General features: G+C 43.8%; 1 protein-coding gene across 7 annotated transcripts in view; it reads left to right on the forward strand.

The window, feature by feature from the left end:
• Positions 1 to 18342, forward strand: part of NEK7 (NIMA related kinase 7) — a 129818-nt gene extending 111476 nt beyond the window's left edge. For 6 of the 7 annotated variants that reach the window (XM_032466818.1, XM_032466817.1, XM_032466811.1 and 3 more), the window contains one exon: positions 8674 to 11657. In XM_032466818.1, coding sequence (XP_032322709.1) covers positions 8674 to 8784 — 111 coding nt within the window. In that variant the 3' untranslated portion in view covers positions 8785 to 11657. Of the gene's footprint in view, positions 1 to 8673; positions 11658 to 17836 lie in introns of those variants that run through there. The other variant, XM_032466814.1, reaches the window with a different exon arrangement.
• The last annotated feature ends 2646 nt before the right edge of the window (positions 18343 to 20988 follow it).

Here is a 20988-nt window from a genome sequence, read left to right on the forward strand (position 1 = left end):
ACTAGGAAGGAAGACAAGTGGATGTTTTCCCTCCAGCTTCAGTGTTTAATTTCTTTGGGAGATGCTGGAGTAGTCACTTTGGGAGTGACTTTGGGAGATGCTGGAGTAGAATTAGGCATGTTCACTGTTGAAAATGTTATCAAGGCTATCTCAGGAGAATCTAAGAAAATATACAGTTGTCCTTTAAAATAACTACCTAAATGGTCACATCCAAAGAACTAATGGAGAATGGATGAAATCTTAGAAACTTTAACTTCCAAAATGACCATCTTTTTTTTTTTTACTTTATTAAATGATAGTATCTTTTTTTCACTTTATTGCCTCCATTGCTTTTTATCCCTTTCTTAGACAATATCATAATGCCGCCTCTTTTTTTTAATCTTTTTTTAAGTTAGAGAAATGGAAGGCAGGAGAGGAGGGTTTTCTGTCCCTTTCAGCCTTTCTAGGAATGGCCGCTGTCTTCCCAGCCGCTTCACTCAAATGCGTAAGAATTCCAGCAGCATTTCCATTTTTTTTTTTCCAATCAAAGTATAGTTGATTTATAACGTTGTGTTTCAGTTGTACAGCAAAGTGATTCAGGTATATATTTTTCAGATTATTTTTCATTATAGGTTATTACAAGATACTGAATATAGCTCCCTGTGCTACACAGTGAGTCTTTGTTGGTTATCTAATTTATGCATAGTAGTTTTTATCTGTTAATCCCATATTCCTAATTTATCCCTTCCTCCCTTTCCCCTTTGGTAACCGTAAGTTTGTTTCTCTCTGTGAGTCTGTTTGTGTTCTGTATATAGATTCATTGGTATTGTTTTTTAAATTCCGTGTATAAGTGATATCATATAATATTTGTCTTTCTTTGTCTGACTTACTTCATTAAGTATAATATCCTCTAGATCCATCCATGTTGCTGCAAATGGCATTATTTTATTCTTTTTATGGCTGAGTAGTATTCCATTTGCATGTATATATATTATATATATATATGTGACATCTTTATCCATTCATCTGCCACTGGACATTTAGGTTGCTTCCATGTCTTGGCTATTATAAATGGTGCTGCTGTGAACATTGGGGTGCATGTATCTTTTCAAATTTGAGTTCCCTCTGGATATCTGCCCAAGAGTGGGGTTGCTGGATCATAAGTCTATTTTTAGTTTTTTGAGCAATCTCCATACTGTTCTCCATAGTGGCTGCACCAAACTGCATTCCCACCAGCAGTATAGCAGGGTTCCTTTTTCTCCACATCCTCTTTACCACTTATTATTGTAGACTGCTTGGTGATAGGCTGACACCTCACATGGCATTTTCAGTATTATTGAGACTAGATAAGTATTGATTCTTCCAGTGTATTTAAAATACAAGGATTAAAAAATTTGATCCTTTCTAAGCTTGAATATATATGAATAACAAAATAATAATAAATTTTAGTTGAATTAAACTGATTTCAGATATTTATTGGTTATTATAGAGTCTAAATATATTTACATGGCTTTAAATAAAATTGGAATACTGAATTTTTTTCAGTTTCTGAAATCACCATTTTCTTTCATTCATATCCACACTTTCCTGTTAAAGAGAAAAGGTCTATGGCATTGTTCCCATTTTACATATGAACAGACAGAGACCCAGAAGCATCAGAGCAAATGCTAGACTCCTGGGCGTGGCCCCTCAGGACACCCCTCCGCTTGTGCTGCTGGAGCAGAGGGGCCGCGCCAGGGGGCGGTGTGAGGGGCTCCGTGCCTTCTCCCCAGGACCCCTGGGCTCTTCCTGCCTCCTGCCCTGCCTGCCGTCTGGGCTCTCCCTCCCTGGGGCGCCGTGTGCACGGGCAGGGCCAGTCAGAGCTGCTCGGAACCCCTTCTGCCCGGTTGTGACTTAGGGACCACGTACCCCTGAAGGGAAAGGGTGGGGAAACTTGGCAGAAGGGTGGGAATGAATTTTACATACCAGAGTATGCACAGACTACTACGTATAATTCAAGTAAGGCACCAGGTGCATTGATTCATAACATGCTAACCGAAAATGTTAGTTTGTTGTAATTTTACTAATACTTTTATTTTCCCGATGGTTACCCTTAGGGAAAGGAAAATACTAAATGAAAGATTTAAAAATGATAACTGGCTTTTCAACCTAACATTTACAAGTAATTTCTGTTTATATTTAAATTCAGAGTATGCTTAAAGAAGCTTTTTAAGAAAGTTGAATCGGTAACAAAAAACATGACCTTTGTTTTAGCTCATAAAAGAGCTACTTTATGTAAATAAGAAGAAAAAATAAGATGAAAGTGTCAGCTACAGATTTTTTTGCATATTTTATAGTTAAACTTAGTTTATAAAACTTTTTATTCACTTGAGCATCTAAATAGTTCTATATTACAGTTGCTGGATTCACAGATTTTAATAGAACCATATAAATTTCCTGGAGTTTTCACTGGAAATTAATCATTGTTACTTAAATTGATGTTGGAAGATTATTCCTAATACCCTGGCCCAAGAATATTTAAATGAGGGACTCTATGGCCTATGGCACAAGTGATGTTTAGAGGTAAACCTTTCCACAGATATTTTTCTAGTTCTTATAATTATGTAACCCAGTGCTAAGTAAGATGAGAATATTTTACTGTAAAATGTAGGAAGAGATATCTAATAATATTAAATATATAACTGTGCCATTATTTATTAAAGTTAACACTGTCATCTCAAACTCTGTTAATAACATTGGATTTTCCTTCCTAAAGTCGCCATGTAAGATTAGATCCTTAGGCTTTAAATGTTTCATTTTTGTTTAAAAATATGTGTAAGCAGGCGCTCTGTTCACTTATGCTGCTGAAGTGACTCGCTCCTTGAAGACGTGAGTCCGGAACGGAACCCTGTAGCGCACGCGTCCGGTGGGCTCCTGTAAGCCACGTGACTTTCTGTCAGACTCCCACAGTTCTCACTGGATGAGCTTCAGCTGCGAAGGCAGACCTGGCGTCCCCTCCTGCCTATGCAGGGGGCTTCCTCCTCGCTTTCCCTCTACCCCAAGTCAGCCACTGGTGGCACTTTGGTGTGCAGGTTGGATGCGCCTCGTCATTTTGTGTAAACATCTGAAGCATCAACCTGTAGGGTGCTTTAATGTGTCAGACCCACTGTGGGTGCTGAAGTGCGTCCTTGGGTGGGTGAAAAGTGGGTGCACCTGGGAGCTGACCTGACCTAACTGGTCTCAGAGGGATTGAGGTGGGGGTGGAGCAGAACCAGTGCCGACAGCCCGGCCTTCACTGTCCTGCGCAGGGCTGTGTTAGTGATCTGGTGCCGGGATGCCCGAGGAGCCGATGGCATCACCTACACGTGACTGAACTCGACCCAAAGCTGGGTGATTGCACTGATGGCTGTGCCTGTCAGCACCCTCTTCTTTCTCATATTTTTGGTACAAACCTATGTGCTTTGGTGTTTCTTTAGAAATACATACATCAGAATATATTAGCATTTTCTCCACTTTACTGAAAATAGTCAATTTCCGTATGACTTACAATGTCATAATCCTTTAGAAATGTTACAGAGGAGTCATTTTATTTTTACTTTATCTGCTTTTTTTCTCATTTAAATGTTTCTGTGTTGCTTTTTAAATTTCTCTTAAACATCTGAATTCAACAGTTTTTTCTTTGGTTTTGTAAAGGCTCTTACATATTCAGACCTTTATTTTTACCTTATTTTCAACTTGTTCTAAAAAACAACTTTAAAACAAACCAAAGTACGTGTTTTTACAAACATGAGTAAAGTAATTCAGACTAAACAGGTTTCTCGAGATAACGACAAACACGAAGCGTCTCTCTACTTGTTCCTGTTTATTTTTATGAACGTAACATCTGTTGATTTTGGAACTGTTTCTATAATTTAAAGTAATAAGTAGAAAGCTAATTCCATTTAAACACAAACTTTTTTGAGCGAGTGATTGCCCGCCAGTATTACTAGGAGTTAGAGCCTGACTTATGGGAACATACGTAGAATTCTTAGTTATCATATGGACACACATTCTTTTTGAACGTGGTTAATAGTGTAGCACTTAGAATCGTCTCCAAGTTTTGGATAATTGTTAAGGATGTTTTAAGTAATTTCTTTCCCAGAGGTTTGCGGGAACTTTTAACGTAAGACTAGCATTGAGGGAGAGCACTGCAATAATTCTTTCTGATTTCATAATGTCTGATGGATCAAAAACTTAAGAGGCTTTTTATTTGATTCATCACATCACTGCAAATTCATGATACAGTGTAAAGAAATTTCTCCGTGTTCAAATTCAAGTGCATTTTCTTTGGAGGGAGTCACTGTCACCTGGATGAATGAGTCAGGTTAGAAAAGACACTGAATGGTCACTCTAGTCAGAATGCCAGTGTGAACGTTTCTGTGTCTTCATTTCTCGGGGAGAGTAGGCCTCTCTCGTGGTTTTGTAGAGCCCTAGAGAAGACTTTTTGGCTTGTTTTTTGATCGGAGTTGGTCTGTGAAATGTGAGGGCAGATCCATGAATTGTAGAAACCGACGAGCCAGTGTTAGAGCTGGCTTCTTTTGAGAATCAAATGCCCTAACGCCTCTCTCTGGCTCCGTGGAGGGTCAGGTGTTGGTGCGGGGTGGCCGTGGGAACCCGCAGACCAGGCTGGAGTTCCCTTGGGCAGTGCCACGCGGTGACTGAAGGCCAGTGTCGGAAGCCGGAGCGCTTGGGTTCAGACCCAGGCGGGGCCCGTGCTGCCCTGTGACCTGAGGGCCGTCCCGCCTCTGCTAAGTGTGGCCTCCGCAGACCGCCTCGCCCAGGGTCCTGAAGCTGAGGAAGACGTGAGGATGCCTGGCGGAGCCTGGCTCACAGCGAGAGCTGGAACAGGCCCCGGCCCATAGGATGTGGCTTTCTCTCTGCCCTGGCCGCGGAAATGGCATCGAAGCCGGAGGTACCTCACGGGGCACGAGGAGACGCCTCCTCACGTGTGGTGCTCAGGAGACCGTATTCCGTGGTCTGCTGGAACCTTGGGGAAAAGTAACTGCTGCTGCCAGGAGCATCTCAGTCCCAGCTGTGTGGCCCTTAGATTTGTCCCCCGGCTGTCGAAAGTGTGCCACAGTGGCCACACGAGCCAGCCCATCACCTTTGGCTGTTTAACGGCTAAGAAGCTGGGGGTGTCTCTAGCGAAGCTGAGTTTCCTCCCTCCCTCTCGTTCGTGACCTCAGCCCCCTCTGCCGTCCCTTACGGTTATGCCCGAATCTCCTGTGTCTTAGCCTCCTGTTCATCACGTCGGGAGCACGGGTCGCTCTGCCGCCCAAAAGAGCTACTGAGCTTCCGTGTACGCTGACAGAAGGAGTGGGTGTGACCTTATTGGTCGAACCTAAATTGGTATCTGGTGTGACAGGGGACTCTTCGCAGGGCCACATGAATTTGCGTTTTTTAATCAAATTATTTGTTAAAGGCATAAACCTTGGTCCATGGCTGTGTGTAATAGATGAGTAGCAAGTGTGATTTTCTCCCCTCATTTTGCCGAGACTGCTGCCGCTGCCACTCCCCTACTAGGTTGTGATGTCTATTTAAATGCTTCTTTGAAATGGCTCATAGTCATACTTACCAAGGAACCTACATCAAGTTAAGAGTTCAGGCCTGTGTAAATCTCCCATAATGTGTTTGCATTCCACCTTTCAAAAAGGGTTTGAGATAACTTACAGAAAAAGATGTGACTTGCAGGTTATTAACTAGAAGCAGGCCGAATTCAGGACCAAGGAGAGAAGGGGATGTAGATTCCCCTTCCTCTTGGTGCTTCTGTCGTGGCCTCGTGGCTCCGTGGCTCCAAGCGAGACAGGGAGCAAACCCTTCTGCCTTTAAGGAGGAAGTGTGCCTGCTCCTCAGAGATGGCAAATTTTCCTTCTGCTAAACTGGGATTGAGACAGCTCCCATACGGGCCTGCGAGTAACACCAGGTGCTGTCTGCACAGCAGTCATACAGCAGATGCCTGAGTGATTTTGGTAAAAGCCAAAAGTGGGCATTCAGGCATGGTGTTAGAAAGGTGATTGGGCAGCGGGACAGACCAGTGTGCTCCAGGGTGCGGCCTTCCGGGGGCCTGATTTGATTAAAACGGGGGACACAGATCATCCAAGCTGTGTGAGCTGCATTCCTCTGACTTGCCTCCCCTGAATGTCCGTTTTCTTAGCCCAAGTTTGAGGGGAGCTGTGTGACCCACCTCTGGGTTTTCTTTGAATTCCAGTTTTTGAAAATTCAAATCTTTGAGTACTCCACGCACCGCTGATTGTTCCTGGACAGGGAGCTGCAGTGGTAGATTCTGTTCTGCTGATTTGCTTAAGGCAATACAAACAGCGATCGGGTTGACACCTTTGATCAAAGCAGAGGCGTCTCACCACTGTGCCCACCGGTTGGAAGTCAGACCAGCCTCCGAGTGCCTGAGTAAGTGCCCGAGATGTTAGTCCCTCCATTCTGTGACGACCCCCATCAGCACCCAGTAGCCACCACGCTCTGTCAGATCCCGGTAACTCCTCTCTCTTGATGGGAGCACAGTAACACCTTAACCCGGGTGACATCCCCTTGTAGCGGTGCTGATCTGAAATTAAGCCAGGGAGCGTCACCGAATGATCGTGGTGCGTGCAGAGCTGTATCAGGCATCGTGAGGAGCTCAAACTGAAAGGCCACATCCATGAAAGGAAGCAAGCCCTCAGCAGGGGGAACAGGTGCAGCAGGCGGGTGATGCCCCGACAGCAGGAGGGTCGCGGTGTGAGGGTGGAGGACGGGCAGAGCAGCAGCATAAGTAAGGCTGAGGGGCCTGACGCCGGAGGCGAGCACAGAGCTCTGGGCGCGGCAGTGCCTTGCAGCGCCAGGTGGGCAGGACGGAGGAGGGGCCGGGCGGCTGGGAAGGGTCTGGGAAGGTAGGCGGGGGCCGGGTTTGGGAAGCCCTGGTACAGCGTCTGGAGAGGCAGGGCAGCGGGGCCATTGAAATGCTTGATGTTGGCGGGTGGTCAGCTTGGGGTTCAGCAGTACGAGAGGGATGGAACTGGAGGCAGGACTATCGCGGTGGAGCCCGAGCGGAAGGACAGTGCACCCCGTTGCCGTCGGGAAGCGATGGGACTCGGCTGGTGATGGTTGGGCACTTGGGCAGGAAGTGTCTGAATGAGTGTCAGATGTCTGGCCCAGATACGAGAGGTGCTGCCCACGAGGGGAAGGCCGGGTCTGGGGAAAGAAGAAGCAAGACCTGGTTCTGAACACGTGGAACTTTGTGGTGCTGCTGTCAGTGCGGGCAGATGTGGTGGCAGGTGAGGGGTGGAGCTGGGGGAGGTCTGACGTTACTGTCGTTGTTGCTGACTTTCCAGACGGGAAGGTGAATCATTCAGTTTCATTCTGGTAGCATCATGTAATCTGAGGGATGAGAACTAGGACAGACCTTACAGGTCACCTGCTCCTGCCTCCTCCTTGAATGGATAAAGAAATCCACCTCCCCTGGCAGTGACTGACCTCCGGGCCCAGGGCTCCGGGTGCCTTGACCTTGGACAGGCCTGGTTTCCACAGCCCCGTCCGGCTCCTCACCCGTCGTCCCCTTCTCCTTTCCAACTTGACTTTCTTGCTGGCGGTAGCCTCTCCCTTGCGCTGTTACCAGAAGCAGCTCACAGATTCTATCACCAGCTTCTTTCTCCTCTAGATGAAAAATGTTTATGGGAGAGGTCGAGGACTGTGAAGAAATTATAGTAATTAGAGAATTTAACCAAGTGCTAATCTACTGGCCAGAGTTAATGCAAGTTTTCAGAGTATCTGAGTCATTCCTAAAGACTTCACGGCTGAAGAATCGGTTTCCCCGTGATTTGCCTGTCATCTGTGGAAGACCAGGTCGTGAACACGCGTGGCTTCACGGGCGTGTGGCAGTTAGGATTAAAGATGAAATTCCCCACGCATCCACTCAGTGGCTCCAGGACTAGATGGGAAGATATTTGCTTAGTTTAGTAAAATGTGCTTCTTGCTGTGGCGTCAGTGAGCAAACCTCAGCCCTCTCGCCTATGGAATGAGGACATCAGTATTTCTCACAGTTGAGGGTCAGAATCCTGCTTGTCACTGAGCCTGTTTGTCGTGCGTCGCTCCTAGTTTGGAGGAGGCTTCTACTTTAATACAAAACTAATAAAAACTGTGTAGATAAATTGGTTCTATATGTTGGTTTATATAATGGTTTATGATATACATATATAAATTGGTTTATGATAAATGTGTGTGATAGCTGTTTACCCTAATTTTCTCCTGCAGATTTAGATATATAGTAAGCTAAGTGTGAAAATTTAACCTTACAATCAAGGCTATCGTAGTAAATTCTGGGTCAAATAAATACAGGTATATAGGTGGCGGTTCATTTGGAGTCTTACGGTTTAAAACTTACCATCTTTACTGACTGCTGTCTTTTGATTAAACTTCCCTGAACAATCGTAAGATCACTTTAAAGCCTCTGGTTGTGATTGTGGAGAAAACTGCTTGTTTGACATGAACGCTCACGGGTGAACGTGCCCCCCGTAGAGCGGCCGACTCCCTGTGAAATCGCTGACCGGGTCGCGCGCGTTCCCAGGCGCGCAGACAGACGCTCAGCAGCGCGCGTGCCGTCCCGGGAGCGCGCAGCCGCCCGCGGCGCCCCCGCGACCGGCTCAGCGCGGCGGCGGGGCTGAGTCGCTGTGTCGTGTGTCTCTGCAGCTGCGGCAGCTGGTGAACATGTGCATCAACCCGGACCCGGAGAAGCGGCCGGACATCACCTACGTGTACGACATGGCGAAGAGGATGCACACCTGCACCGCCAGCAGCTGAGCGCCGGGCGCCCGCCGGCCCCGCATGCGCGGCAGTGTTTCTGTGCAGATCATACCTCCCCGATTTGGGTGTTAAGATTAGTATTTCAGAGCTAATGTGCTTTGAATCCTTAACCAGTTTTCATCTAAGCTTCATTTTGTACCAGTTTAAGTCACCTGCTCGCAACCCCCAAATGACTTCGGATAAGCAAATTGCATGTTAGCAGAGCAAACGGAACATGATGGTTTTTAATGGCTCAAGATTTTTAGAATTATTTAGAGTTTTGTGCCGATAAGCTGTGTTCAGATAGATTCAGTGCCAAACGTTGGAAGTGCAGCTTGGCCTCAGCCAGACACCCTCAACCTGCCGGAAAGTGTCTGAGCAGGTGACTTGTGTGCTTTTCACTCATTTGTGGACATTTGAGATGAACACAATTGTGAATTTTTGTGATTATTTTATTTTTAAAAGTTTGAAGTATGTGCTTTTAGTTCTTAGCATTGCAGCTTTCAGATAGACTTAAGATAAATGTAAACTATTTGAGAAGCATTTAAAATTCTTAGCTTTTACATTCAAAATGCGACTGTTAAATGTGAAAAGATTTGGGGACAAAATGTGAGTCAGACACTGAAGAATTTTTTTTTTGCTTTGTTTTGTTTTAATATCTTTGATATTCTCCTTGCATTAACACGGTATAAATGAATCCATTTAAAAAGTGGTTAAGGATTTGTTTGGCTGGTTTGATAGTAGTTTTGAAAGTTGCACATTGCCCAAGGCTTTTGTGTGTGTGTTTTAACTATTGTTTGTACATTTGAAAAATATTCTTTGAATAATCTTGTAGTGCTATATCTCAGTGCCTCTGTGAGTTTCAGAGCTCTGCACCTGACTGCACCTGTAGTGTAAGCATAGGTTTTTATTCATAGATTTTATTGAAGTTCTGGTTGGTCCCCTTCAGAAATTTTTTTATATTCTTCAAGTTCCTTTCCTATTTATATTGTATATGCATTTTATCCATTATTGTTTCAGATTTTCTGACAACCTAAATAGCCTTTAAAAAATGCCTGGTGTACCAACACTTTTCCTGGATTGAATACTTTCTTGTTTAACTTTCTAAAACCTGGGCCACCCCGTGTGCATGGACTTAGTCTTGTCAGGGAGGAAGAAGGGAGGTGTGTTGTATGGTACCTGTGAATGTTGACACTGTTTCAATTCATTGAAGGTTGTAATTTTAGAATATGTTTATAAAGGCATGAAAACTGGCCAGGGCCACAGCCAGCATTTTTATGAGATTAACATTTCTATTGAGAAGCTTTTTGGCAAAGTGCTGTATTCACACGTGACGGTGACAGAGCTGGTAACACTTGGGTTGGCTTAAGGGAATGCAGGGTTCAGTCAGTGCTGTTGTGGAGATGTTTGCCCTGAAGGCCCTCGTGTTCGTGGTGACCAGCGCCTCACAGACTTGTGAAGCCAGAAGGCTGGGCGGCGGTCACTGTGTAAGGACTCCGTGCCGCCCTGTAACCTTGGGATCCACAGTCCTGCCAACGGGAACACCTCATGCTTGGAGAACAACTACCTTTAGCCGCTTTAGAACTGCTGGTTTTGTTTTTTCATAAAGTACTTTTCTTACAGTCATTTGAATATTTTCAAGTCATTTGTAAACTTTAAAGATGTACAAAGGGCAGAAGTGTCAACTTTTTTCCCCTAAATTTAATCAGCTTTAGTATCTTAATCAGTTCTGAATGGAGGATAATTTTATCTTGGGATCAGCCAAGGAGAGCTGGTTGTTCTAGGTGTGAGATGCTGCGCTGTTCCTTCCGGATCCTGGGGACTTCCCTGTGCCCTCGGCGCCCGCACGTGTCTCCAGGGTGACGAGTGGATTGTTTGTGTTGACCATTCGTCTCGTGTCCATTTTAATGTAATATAATTGAGTGAGATGCACTGTTCTCCATCTGGAACGGATATGCTCCTTTTTCTTGCAATTTTAAAAACTACATGGTTCAAATTCATTAGCTTGACTCATCACAGGCATTTAAGCAAAGATTTAAATGTTTCTTTTAGGTGAATCTGTCTGCTAGGAAGAAACAGCTGGGAAGAATTTAATGATCAGGGAAATCCATGGTTATTTTCTACATGTGGAAACTTTTTGTTTGGGATAATCTTTTTTTAATCTAAGTGTTTATATTTTTCTTGAAGAAACTGCTGTGCAAAAGACAAATTTTAATTTTGAACAGGATCATTTCAATGAATTATGAAGATGATTAGAAGTTTTAATTTTTATAATCACCTATAAAATGTTCTCTTTATATTTCTGTTTATAAGTAAATCTTGTATTGATTAAGTAAGACATTTGAGTTGATTTGAAGAACAGTAAAATGTAAGGGACATCTGATTCTAAACTTTATTCAGACTTTGGTCCGGCTCCCCAGGGCACCGCGGGGAGGGGCGGCTGGTTTGTACGCCGAGGTTTGGGAATGGTGGCGGAGGGTGTCCCTGTGTAAGTAAGCGCTCAGCAACACGCAGGTGATTGTGAATTCAGTGAGACGTGACAGCTGCTTCCTGGTTGCTGCCCATCTACATGGTGTCTGTCGCGAAACAGCGTTCTTGTGTCACGATCCTGCAGGTGTTGCTGTTAACATTTACATATTTATTTTAACCAAAATGTTATTCCTATTAATGTTTTTTCTTTAAAATGAATGTATTATGTTTATAACCCACAAATGCATAATTATCCTATGCCTCATATTTCAATAGTACTGTAATATGGACTTCTTTTGTGAAATACTTTTGTTATGCTTCAAATACACATACTAAAAAGAATCTGTTGTTAGCTTTGAAAATTGTATAATATCCCAATATAAATAAAAATATAAAATTAAAAAAATGAGTACAACAAAAAATGCTATGCATCTATGATTTGTCCCCCCAGGTCCACCGTGGTTTCTTTCACTTAACCCGCAGAAGCAGCTCTTACTTCCGTAACTTTGCCGTTTTGCAGAAGCCTAGGATTGGAGACCGCCGAGATGGTAATGGAGGTCTGACAGACCCTAAGAAGTGGGCGCTGAAATGTGCTGCTTCACATGTCCCTGTTCTATTCAGGACATCACTTGCTGTCTTCGAATAAGAAAAGTTCCTGAAAAGTAAAAAAATTCAGGCCACAGGTTCAGTTCCTGTCACTGTAATAGACTACTGGTGACAGGGCCGGTGGCCTGAATGTTCTTTTCACGTAGTGACTGAAGATGGCTGCTCTGCCTGGAAGCTCAGAGGCTGCAGGATCTTGACAGGGTGGAGGCCGCCAGGCTGGTGCTGGAGGGTTGGGTACACCGTACACAGCAGAGTCGCATTCCGAGAGGCTGTGGTGGGGCACCGCTCCTTTACAGCCTACAGCGGACACTGAAGCAGCCGCAGCCTGATAATGTGCGTGCTTGCGTGACTGTGAGCAGCAGGAAGTCTCGGGTACAAGTTGTGCTGGACTAGTTAACGCTTTATTTCAGAAGTACGTTAATCAGAACAGTCATGACCAGACACACGTGATTAAATGTATTGTTGGTGCAGCGGTAGTTACCACCAAACTGACAGAATAACTTTTTAAAATCAAAACAATGACATTAATCGGGAGGTTTATCTGAGGGAGTCCCTTTCTGGTCTTCTTACATGTCCATTTCATTGTTCACTTGGATCTTGTTAATCTAATTTGAATCCTTAACAGGTGAAAACAAAGTAAAAGAAAACTTTTAAGTTGTAAGATTTGTAACCAGGGGGTTTTAAGTAAATTATTTGCACTGTATTACACTGCATAGAAAATAGTTTTTTTCACTTCCTTTCTAGAAGCATAATCCTGCTCATAAATTGTGTCTCTAATCCTCATTTTCTCAAGTGTAAAGTCAGGATGTAAATCCCTAACTCTACAAGAGAATTAAATGCCGATTCGTTTTATGAAGGGTTGGGTGCAATGCCAGGGACCCAGTGAGTGTGTGCTACACGGAGCTGTGGTTACACCATGTGTGTCTCTTCTGGCTCCAGCCTCGTCTGCTTGTGCCTGATTCTCCCCTTTGTAGCCTGATGGGAATGGTTTTTCAGGGGCCCCAAGCTCTTTCTCACCTTAGGGCCAGTTCATCTTAAACAGCTCTTCCCTTTAGGTCAGAAAGAATCCTACAACCTTTCCATGGCTGACATTAAACACACCTCTTCAGGAGCCGCTCAGATGGCCCCCTTCACTTTTCCTTTGGTGCTGACTGCACTGCACCCGAATGATTACTTGTGTGATCCTTTGTTTACTCACAGTCTAATCAGACTAGACCCCAGGCTCTAGTAGGACAAGTACGTCCTGTGTTCAGGGTGCTGGTCTACACCTAACACAGTGCCCCCCTCAGGGGAGTCACGCAGTTTACTCTTCTCAAATTAATAAGTAATATGGTGCTTGTGGTGCCGTGAGTGGAGCCGAGTGCCCCCGGAGGCCGCGCATGGATGCAGAGACAGCAGTCGGGGAAGGAGGGACAAGTAAGGAGGGAAAAGAATCAAAAACTGAAAGAAGCTAAACCAGAAGAAAAATGTGAAGTTACCAGTCACCGTAAGTTACAAAGAAATTGAAGTTAACAAGGATTAAGGTCGGAACCTTGGACCTAGTAGACGTCACGGCAATGTTCAAGGTGGCCGTTTCAGGAGGAGATGAGTAGAAAACAAGGGGGGACAAGCAGGGGTGATGCACGTGGAGGAAAACAGTCCCCAAGTGCAGGAGGCACAGAGACACCATGCAGAGTTAGCCCTGAGAGGAGCACACCGAGACATACTGCGATCAAAGTGACAAAAACTCTAGGTATCAGGAGAGAATATGAAAAGCAACAAGAGAAGAGCAACAGATAACATAGAACGGAGCTCCATGGACTGTTAGCTGATTTTTCAGCAGAAACGACAGGCCAGCAGGGAGTGGGGCATGATACATTTAGGGTAATGAAAGGGAAGAGGCTACGGCAAAGGAAACTGTCCAGCAAGACTTGCTCAGACGTGATGGAGCCATCAGAGCTTTACAGACAAGCAAGAGCTTAAAGGATTTAGCGCCACCAAACCAGCTCTACAAAAAATACTAGAGGGACTTCTACAGGCAGAAAAGGAAAGGCCACAACTAGGAACGAGGAAACTACGAAACGGAGAAGCTCACCGGTAAAGGCAAGCCGAGTAAAGGCAGGACGCCATCCACACGCACGCGAGGAGGAAAGGGTAAGGGCGAAGTAGCCAAATCACCGGTACCCGCAATGAGCAGGTAGGGGACACACAAAACAAGTAAATTTAAAATCCGATACCAAAAATAGTCATCACGAGGGGAGAATACAGATGCAGACAGTCTAAAATGCATGTGAAGGTAAGAGATCGGCAACCTAAAGCAGTCATGTGTTTATGCAGACTGCTAGGCCAAAACCTCGTGGTGACTGCAAACCAGAAATCTGTAGCAGATACACACACAGAAAAGAAAACGAAGTCCAAACGTAACACTATAGATCGTCACAAAATCAAGAGAGACCAAAAGGAGGAAAAAAGAACCTACAAAAACAAGTCCAAGACCATTAACAAAATGGCAATAAGAACATACATGTCAATAAACACCTTAAACATAAACGGAATAAATGCTCCAACCAGAAGATACACTTCAGGAGAACGTGTGTTCTGCTGCTTTTGGATGGGATGCTGTGGAATTATCATTTAGGTCCATCTGGTCTAATGTGTCATTTAAGGCCTGTGTTTCCGTAGTGATTCTCTGTCCTGATGGTCTGTCCATTGATACCCCACTATTTTTGTGTTATGTCAATTTCTCCCTTTATGTCTGTTAACATTTGCCTTATATATTGAGATGCTCCTATGCTGGGTGCATACATATTTACAATTGTTATATCTTCTTATTAGATTGATCCTTTAACCATTATTTAGTGTCCTTCTTTATCCCTTGTAACAGTCTTTAATTTAATGTCTGTTTTGTCTGATATAAGAATTGCTATTCCAGCTTTCTTTTGATTTCCATTTGTGTGGAATACCTTTTCCATTCCCTCACTTTCAGTGTGTATGTGTCTCAAGATCTGAAGTGAGTCTCTTACAGGCAACAAATATATTAGTCTTATTTTTGTGTCCATTCAGCCATTCTGTATCAAATAAGAAATGAAAGAGGAGAAATAGTAACCAATACCACAGAAGGAAAAAAAAAAAAAAAAGAATACTATGAGCAGTTATATGCCAACAAACTGGACAGCCTGGAGGAATGGACAAGTTTCTAGAAACGTACAGTCCACCAAAACTGAATCAAGAAGAAATAGACAATTTGCACAGACCAATCACTAAAAGGAAATAGAATCCATAATTAAAAAATAAAAAACTCTCTGCAAACAAGTCTAAGACTGGATGGCTTCACTGGGGAAATCTACCAAACATACAAAGGAAAACTTACACTGATCCTTCTCAAACTTTTCCAAAAGTTTGAAGAGGAGGGAACACTCCCAAAGTCATTCTATGAAGACGCCATCACCCTGATACCAAAACCAAAGACACCACCAAAAATGAAAATTATAGGCCAGTATCTTTGAAGAATATAGATACAAAAATTCTAAACAAAATATTAGCAAACCAAAGCCAATGACACATAAAAAAGATCATACACCATCATCAAGTTGGATTCCTCCCAGGGTCGCAAGGAGGCTCCACTCACTCAGATCGGCCGATGGGATGCACCACAGCAACAAAAGGAAAGACAAAGTCCACATGGTCATCTCAGTAAGTGCAGAAAAAGTACTTGATAAAATTCAGCATCTATTCATGATAAAAACTCTCACCAAAACAGGTATAGAGGGAACATATGTCAATGTAGTAAAAGCTATTAATGACAAACCCATCGTCAACATAATACTCAAGGCTGAAAAGTTGAATGGAATACTACTCAGTCGTAAAAATGAACAAAATAGTGTATGCTGTCACATATATGTGGAATCTAAGAAAAAAATTGACACGAACATTTTAAAAACACAGACTCATAGACATAGAAAACAAACTACAGTTACCCACAGAGAAAGGGGAGACGAATCAGGAGTTTGGGGTTTTTAGGTACAAACTGCGACATATAAAGTTGGTAAACAACAAGGCCTTACTGTACAGCACAGGGAACTCTATTCAGTACGCTGTAACGGCCTATAATGAAAAAGAGTATGAAAGTGTACGTACATGTGTGTATAACTGATCACGATGCTGTGCCCCTGAAACTAACACAACCTTGTAAATCAACCAGGCTTCAACTTAAAAAATCATGTTTATCAACAGACTTTTGCTAGTTTTAGCATTAACTGATCATTCTTGCCTGTTTTAATTATTACTATTATGGTTCCCAAATGGTGACTTTCCAGTTGTTATTTCTTCTATGTTTATTAGTTGGCATGGTATTGTAAGGAATAACTTTCTCTTTTTCTTCTGTTTGTCTCTTACTCCTTCATTATTTATGTCAGGATAGACATACATTCCTATATTACTCAGTGGGTCGTAATCTGTTAGCATCATTTATTTTGATGCACAAGTTGTCCTATGTTTGCTTAGTAGGAGCCCCTGCAAACTGACTCCTGTGTCTTTTTGGTAAATCCTCATCATTTTTTAGTACTTCCTTCCTTTGTGGCACAAAAAGATATTAAATGTTCATCTTGTGTTTTCCCTTCTCTGGTCCTAGAAACAGTCCCTTCTTCCGGGAGCACTGGGATTTTTTAAATTGGATAATGGTATTCAGAAATCAGGATGTGGGCGCTAAGTGTACTCATTTCTTTGGGATGGCCTTGCTTCTGAGCCCTTCCAGTAGACAGAGCTGGGGATGTATGTCTGAGCTCACACACAGACACACACGCCCCAGAGACGTTGTAGGTTCAGTTGCAGACTACTATAATAAAGCGAGTATTGCAATGAAGCAATTCACATGAATGCTTTGTTTTCCCAGTGCGTACAAAAATGATTGACAGTCTACTTCAGTCTACTGAGCGCAATAGCATTTTGTTTTAAAGGACAATATACACATCTTAATTATAAAACACTTTGCCACTAAAAAATGCTAACCGTTACCTGAGCCTTCAGTGATTCATAATCTTTTTGCTGGTGGAAGATTTTAAATATTACGAGAGTTACGAAAATGTGACATGGAGACAGGAAATGAGGAAATGGTGCTGGGAAAGTGGCACTGGTAGACTTGCTTGACACGGAGGTGGCACAATCTTTCAGTAAAAGACGTGGTGTCTGCGCAGCGCCGTGAAGCAAAGCAGGATAAAACAAGGTCAGCCCATGTGCACGTGCATCTGTTTCTGTATCTATCTGCCTGTATTTTAAAGATTAGGAGGTCCCACCAGCGCTCCCAGTTCTAATCCAACACCACTTTTTTTTTTTTCCTTTTTTTCCAAATTTTAACTCTTATCTGGCAGTGGGAAACCTGTCTTTCACTATCAATATTTTGCTCACTCCCACAGTTTGTAACCAGTCTCCTGATCCCACCGACCCCTCCCTGGCTCAGTCTGCCTCCATGTCCCGCCCTGCGGACCCCTCCAGCCCCCTCTGTCTCAGTGGAAGGAAAATGAAACAATATATAGTTTTTTAGAAGACAGAAAAGGAAAAGGAAAAAGATATGTTAAATGTTTGTAAAATAAACATTTAGACTCAAACATAACAGGTGAAATGATCAACCAACAACCCACATGTGTGCACAACTTTGCTGAAATCAGCAAGCAGAACTACTCACTTAAATTGGAAACTTTTCCCAGCATAGATTCAACAGGTAGCTTCTCTTTCAGTAATATCCCTAATATGTAACAAGAAGTTGCTGCTCTAAATATTTCCCCTTAACATCAGTAAGTAGCTAGTTTTTCAGTCATCTGTCAACATGCAGCAAATATTCCAAGAGAGCTGTTCCCGCCTCTTGTATCAGTGATTCTTGATTCTTGTTCTGTTATCTTCTGTAAAGTTAAAATGTCACCTCTGTGCTCATCGTTTTTCATCTAACATTGCCTTCTGGCTAGATCATAAAATTCCTGTTGCTGTCTTCTCAAGAAAACATCCCTCTTTCTGTCTCCCGCAGATCGGTGGGCATCCTCGCCCTGCTGCTGCGAGCAGGACACCTCCCCTGCGGTCACTTCGCACCAGCACTGTGCTGAGATTGGCACTTAACGCAGATGGACTTTTCTGAAGTTATTCTGACATAAGGAAACAGAGTGATTAGTAAGACTAGACCATTTCATGAGCAACACATCCTGAACTAAGAACCTGCCATCTTTCCAAAGTGCGATACCTCTGGAGCAGGCAACCCCAGCGCAGGGAAAGGCCCCGGGGCTCTCCCTAGCCAGAGACCGATGTGCCATCACATCCAACCAGCAGGACATCAAATTAAGCTTGATTTTTTAAATTCGAATACTGCCGCGTTCATCAATTGCCAATAACCCAAATCTCCTAACTGCTTTACCTGCCCCCAGAGCTTTCCTTGCAACAGTCGGCACGAACTGTTTATCATGCCAACCACAGCATGTCACTTTCTCTGCTCAGAATCCTTCAGCACTTCCTGTTGCCCTTAGAATAAAATGCAGACTCTATCACAGCCTGAAAAGGCATCTGATTCTTTCCCATTCACTTCGCTGCAGCTGCACTGAGGCTCTTTTCTGTTTCCAGGATGCACCTGTCCATTGAGGAGCTAAAACATCAGTAAGTTAAGACATTGTTTTACTGTCTCTCTCCCGTTGTGCTTTGCTGATGGGTAAACTCAGCAAAAACAAACTGATGAATGAATAATGGGGGGGGGGGAGGCCCTCAGTGCTGAGCCAGCAGCATGGGATGGATGGGGCTGGGGGTCGATGACAGGAAGGCCCAGGAAGACCCTTCTTCAGCATCCTGGAAGATCTCTGTTCACGGTGGTCGAGATAGATGGAGTGTACTTAGATTTAATTTGTATTCAGTGGGGCACTAAGTTCTAGCCGTGATGCCGAGACAGAGCCCCACCTTTGTTTTTTGTTTTTGTTTTTGTAAATTGCCATAATTATTTCATGAAGTAGCTTTTATATTATGTCCATTTTGAACAAGATTAGGCAGATTAACCTGCAGTGTTGACTGGCTCAGAGTCACACAGCCTGGAAGTGGTGGAAGTATCCCCATGCCATGATACGCCCTAATATTCGTGTGGAAAACCAGTGGATGAGAAAAGCGTTAGGAAGACAAGGGCCAAAAAGGAATCTGAGAAAGAATACTGGGAAGTTGGCCGAAATTCAAGGGAAGTGGTTCGTTTAAAGGAAGAACGGCTCTAAGTGCCGGCTGGGCCTCAGCGTTGCGGCTGAACAGCTCAGGTGGCCGTCGATTGGCATTCGCGTTCCGTTCTGCTGAGAATGTGGAAGCAGATAGGATTCTCCAGCACTGTTCTGCTTATTGCAAATGTTGTCTCAAAGCTCTTCGCGTCTGTTTTGTGAGTTGTCAGGTACCTACTAGTGAAGGACTGATTTATTTTAGTGCCTGTAAACAAGCATCATGCGTTTTTAAATCAGATACAAGGTGGACTGTGATGCAGAAATCTGAGAATACACTTGAATGCTACAGATACAACCCGAATGCCTTAATTTTAGGCTGCATTGTGTTCATGTTTCAGAGAAAGTGTGCTTTACTTTTAACCTTAGTAACGTTCAGAAACACACCTTTAAAAGGACGCCCGCCTCATAATCTTACTCACCAGCGCTGACAGTTCAAGGAAATTGAAGAAAACGTACATGTGACATGAATATTCTGAGTTCTGTTTGTCACTTTCGTTTTCCTCTTAACTCTCAAGGGTGTGCCAGACACAGCGTTTGGGAGAGCTGCCCTGCCGCCCCGTAATAATGAGGCAATAATGAGATAAATTAGGTGCGAATCACATCAGTGGGGTTTTTCCCTGCTCCTGTTGATTTGTCAAAACACTTTATCATGGAAAAGCACAAATGAAAATAACTGTTTTCTCTCTCTGACTGAGACAGCCCGCTTCAGGCTGGGTGTTCGCCTCCAGAGCCTAGAAAGCCCTGAGCTGCCTTCCTGGAGTCCCGGGAACCAGGCTGCCTCACCCAATCTTGGTCTGTCAGTGTTTTACTCTGTGCTCTGTGCAAGGCTCTCTTCCAGTGGAGGATTGAAAGCTCGCTCTTATGTACACAAAAATCAGATTTCTGTCTTTGTACCAGAAAATGAAGCCATTATTTTGTCTTCCAATAGATGTCACTTCCCCAGCACTGGCGCTGTTGTCAGCAAGGCGGTGACACCGGTGGAGGGTTCATTAAACAGAGCCCCGCTGACACTGACCATTGAGCCTGCAGCCCGCGCAGGTGCACGTGGCTGCCGTGTCCCCCTCTGCTCTTCACTTCTCTCCAGGGAGAGCCAATCAGAAGAAACGGCCCTCATGACTGGCGCTTTGAGAAGCAGAGAGCAGTTTGATTTCAATTGCCAACCTGTCCCCTAGGTTGGTAAATCAAATTTCAGTCTCCTAAGGGCAAAAAGAACGTGTAGCCTGATTGTGTGTGTGTCTGTGTGTGTGGTGTGCGCACTGTGTGCTAAGATCCAGCCTTCCCATAGGTCAAACCACAGGAATTCAACTGGTAACTTAAAAACGAGGAATTCAAAACGAACTCACCCTTTAGAAGTGAGATTAGCATTCTTTACACATCCTATTATACCCAGAAATCCGGGATCACACATCTAACGCCGGGGGCATAAGATGAACAAGCTTCAGTTTGAGTCGTGTCATTACAGAAAACTGTGTTCCCCTTTTTGTGTATTTGGTGAAGTGTGGAGAAGGATGATTAAAAAATTTTTTTCCTTTTTTTAAATTATTTTTTGGGGGGAGGAGGTAGTTAGGTTGGTTGGTTGGCTGCTTGATTGATTTAATGGTGCACTGGGGGTTGAACCCAGGACCTCGAGTGTGCTAAGCACGCGCTCTGCCGCTGAGCGGTACCCTCCTCTCTAGGGATGACTTTTTAAAAACCTGTACTTCTGCCACGTTGTCAACCTAGGATGCTCATTTCTTTCAATAAAATTTTTGATAAATGACATTTTCCCCAACTTTATGCTGTGAGACTCCAAAAGTGATTAGAAATCTAGAAACTAATCTTATTTGCAATGCATCCAGGACACCTTGCTACAGAAGTGGGAGTGCCATGCCAGCTCAGCTTGGGCGTTCTACACTCGAGCCTTTTCTCTCCAATACGTTCTCTGCCAAAAAGTCCAGAGACA

Source organism: Camelus ferus, chromosome 23 (genome assembly GCF_009834535.1).
Source record: "Camelus ferus isolate YT-003-E chromosome 23, BCGSAC_Cfer_1.0, whole genome shotgun sequence".
NCBI classification, from domain to species: Eukaryota; Metazoa; Chordata; class Mammalia; order Artiodactyla; family Camelidae; genus Camelus; species Camelus ferus.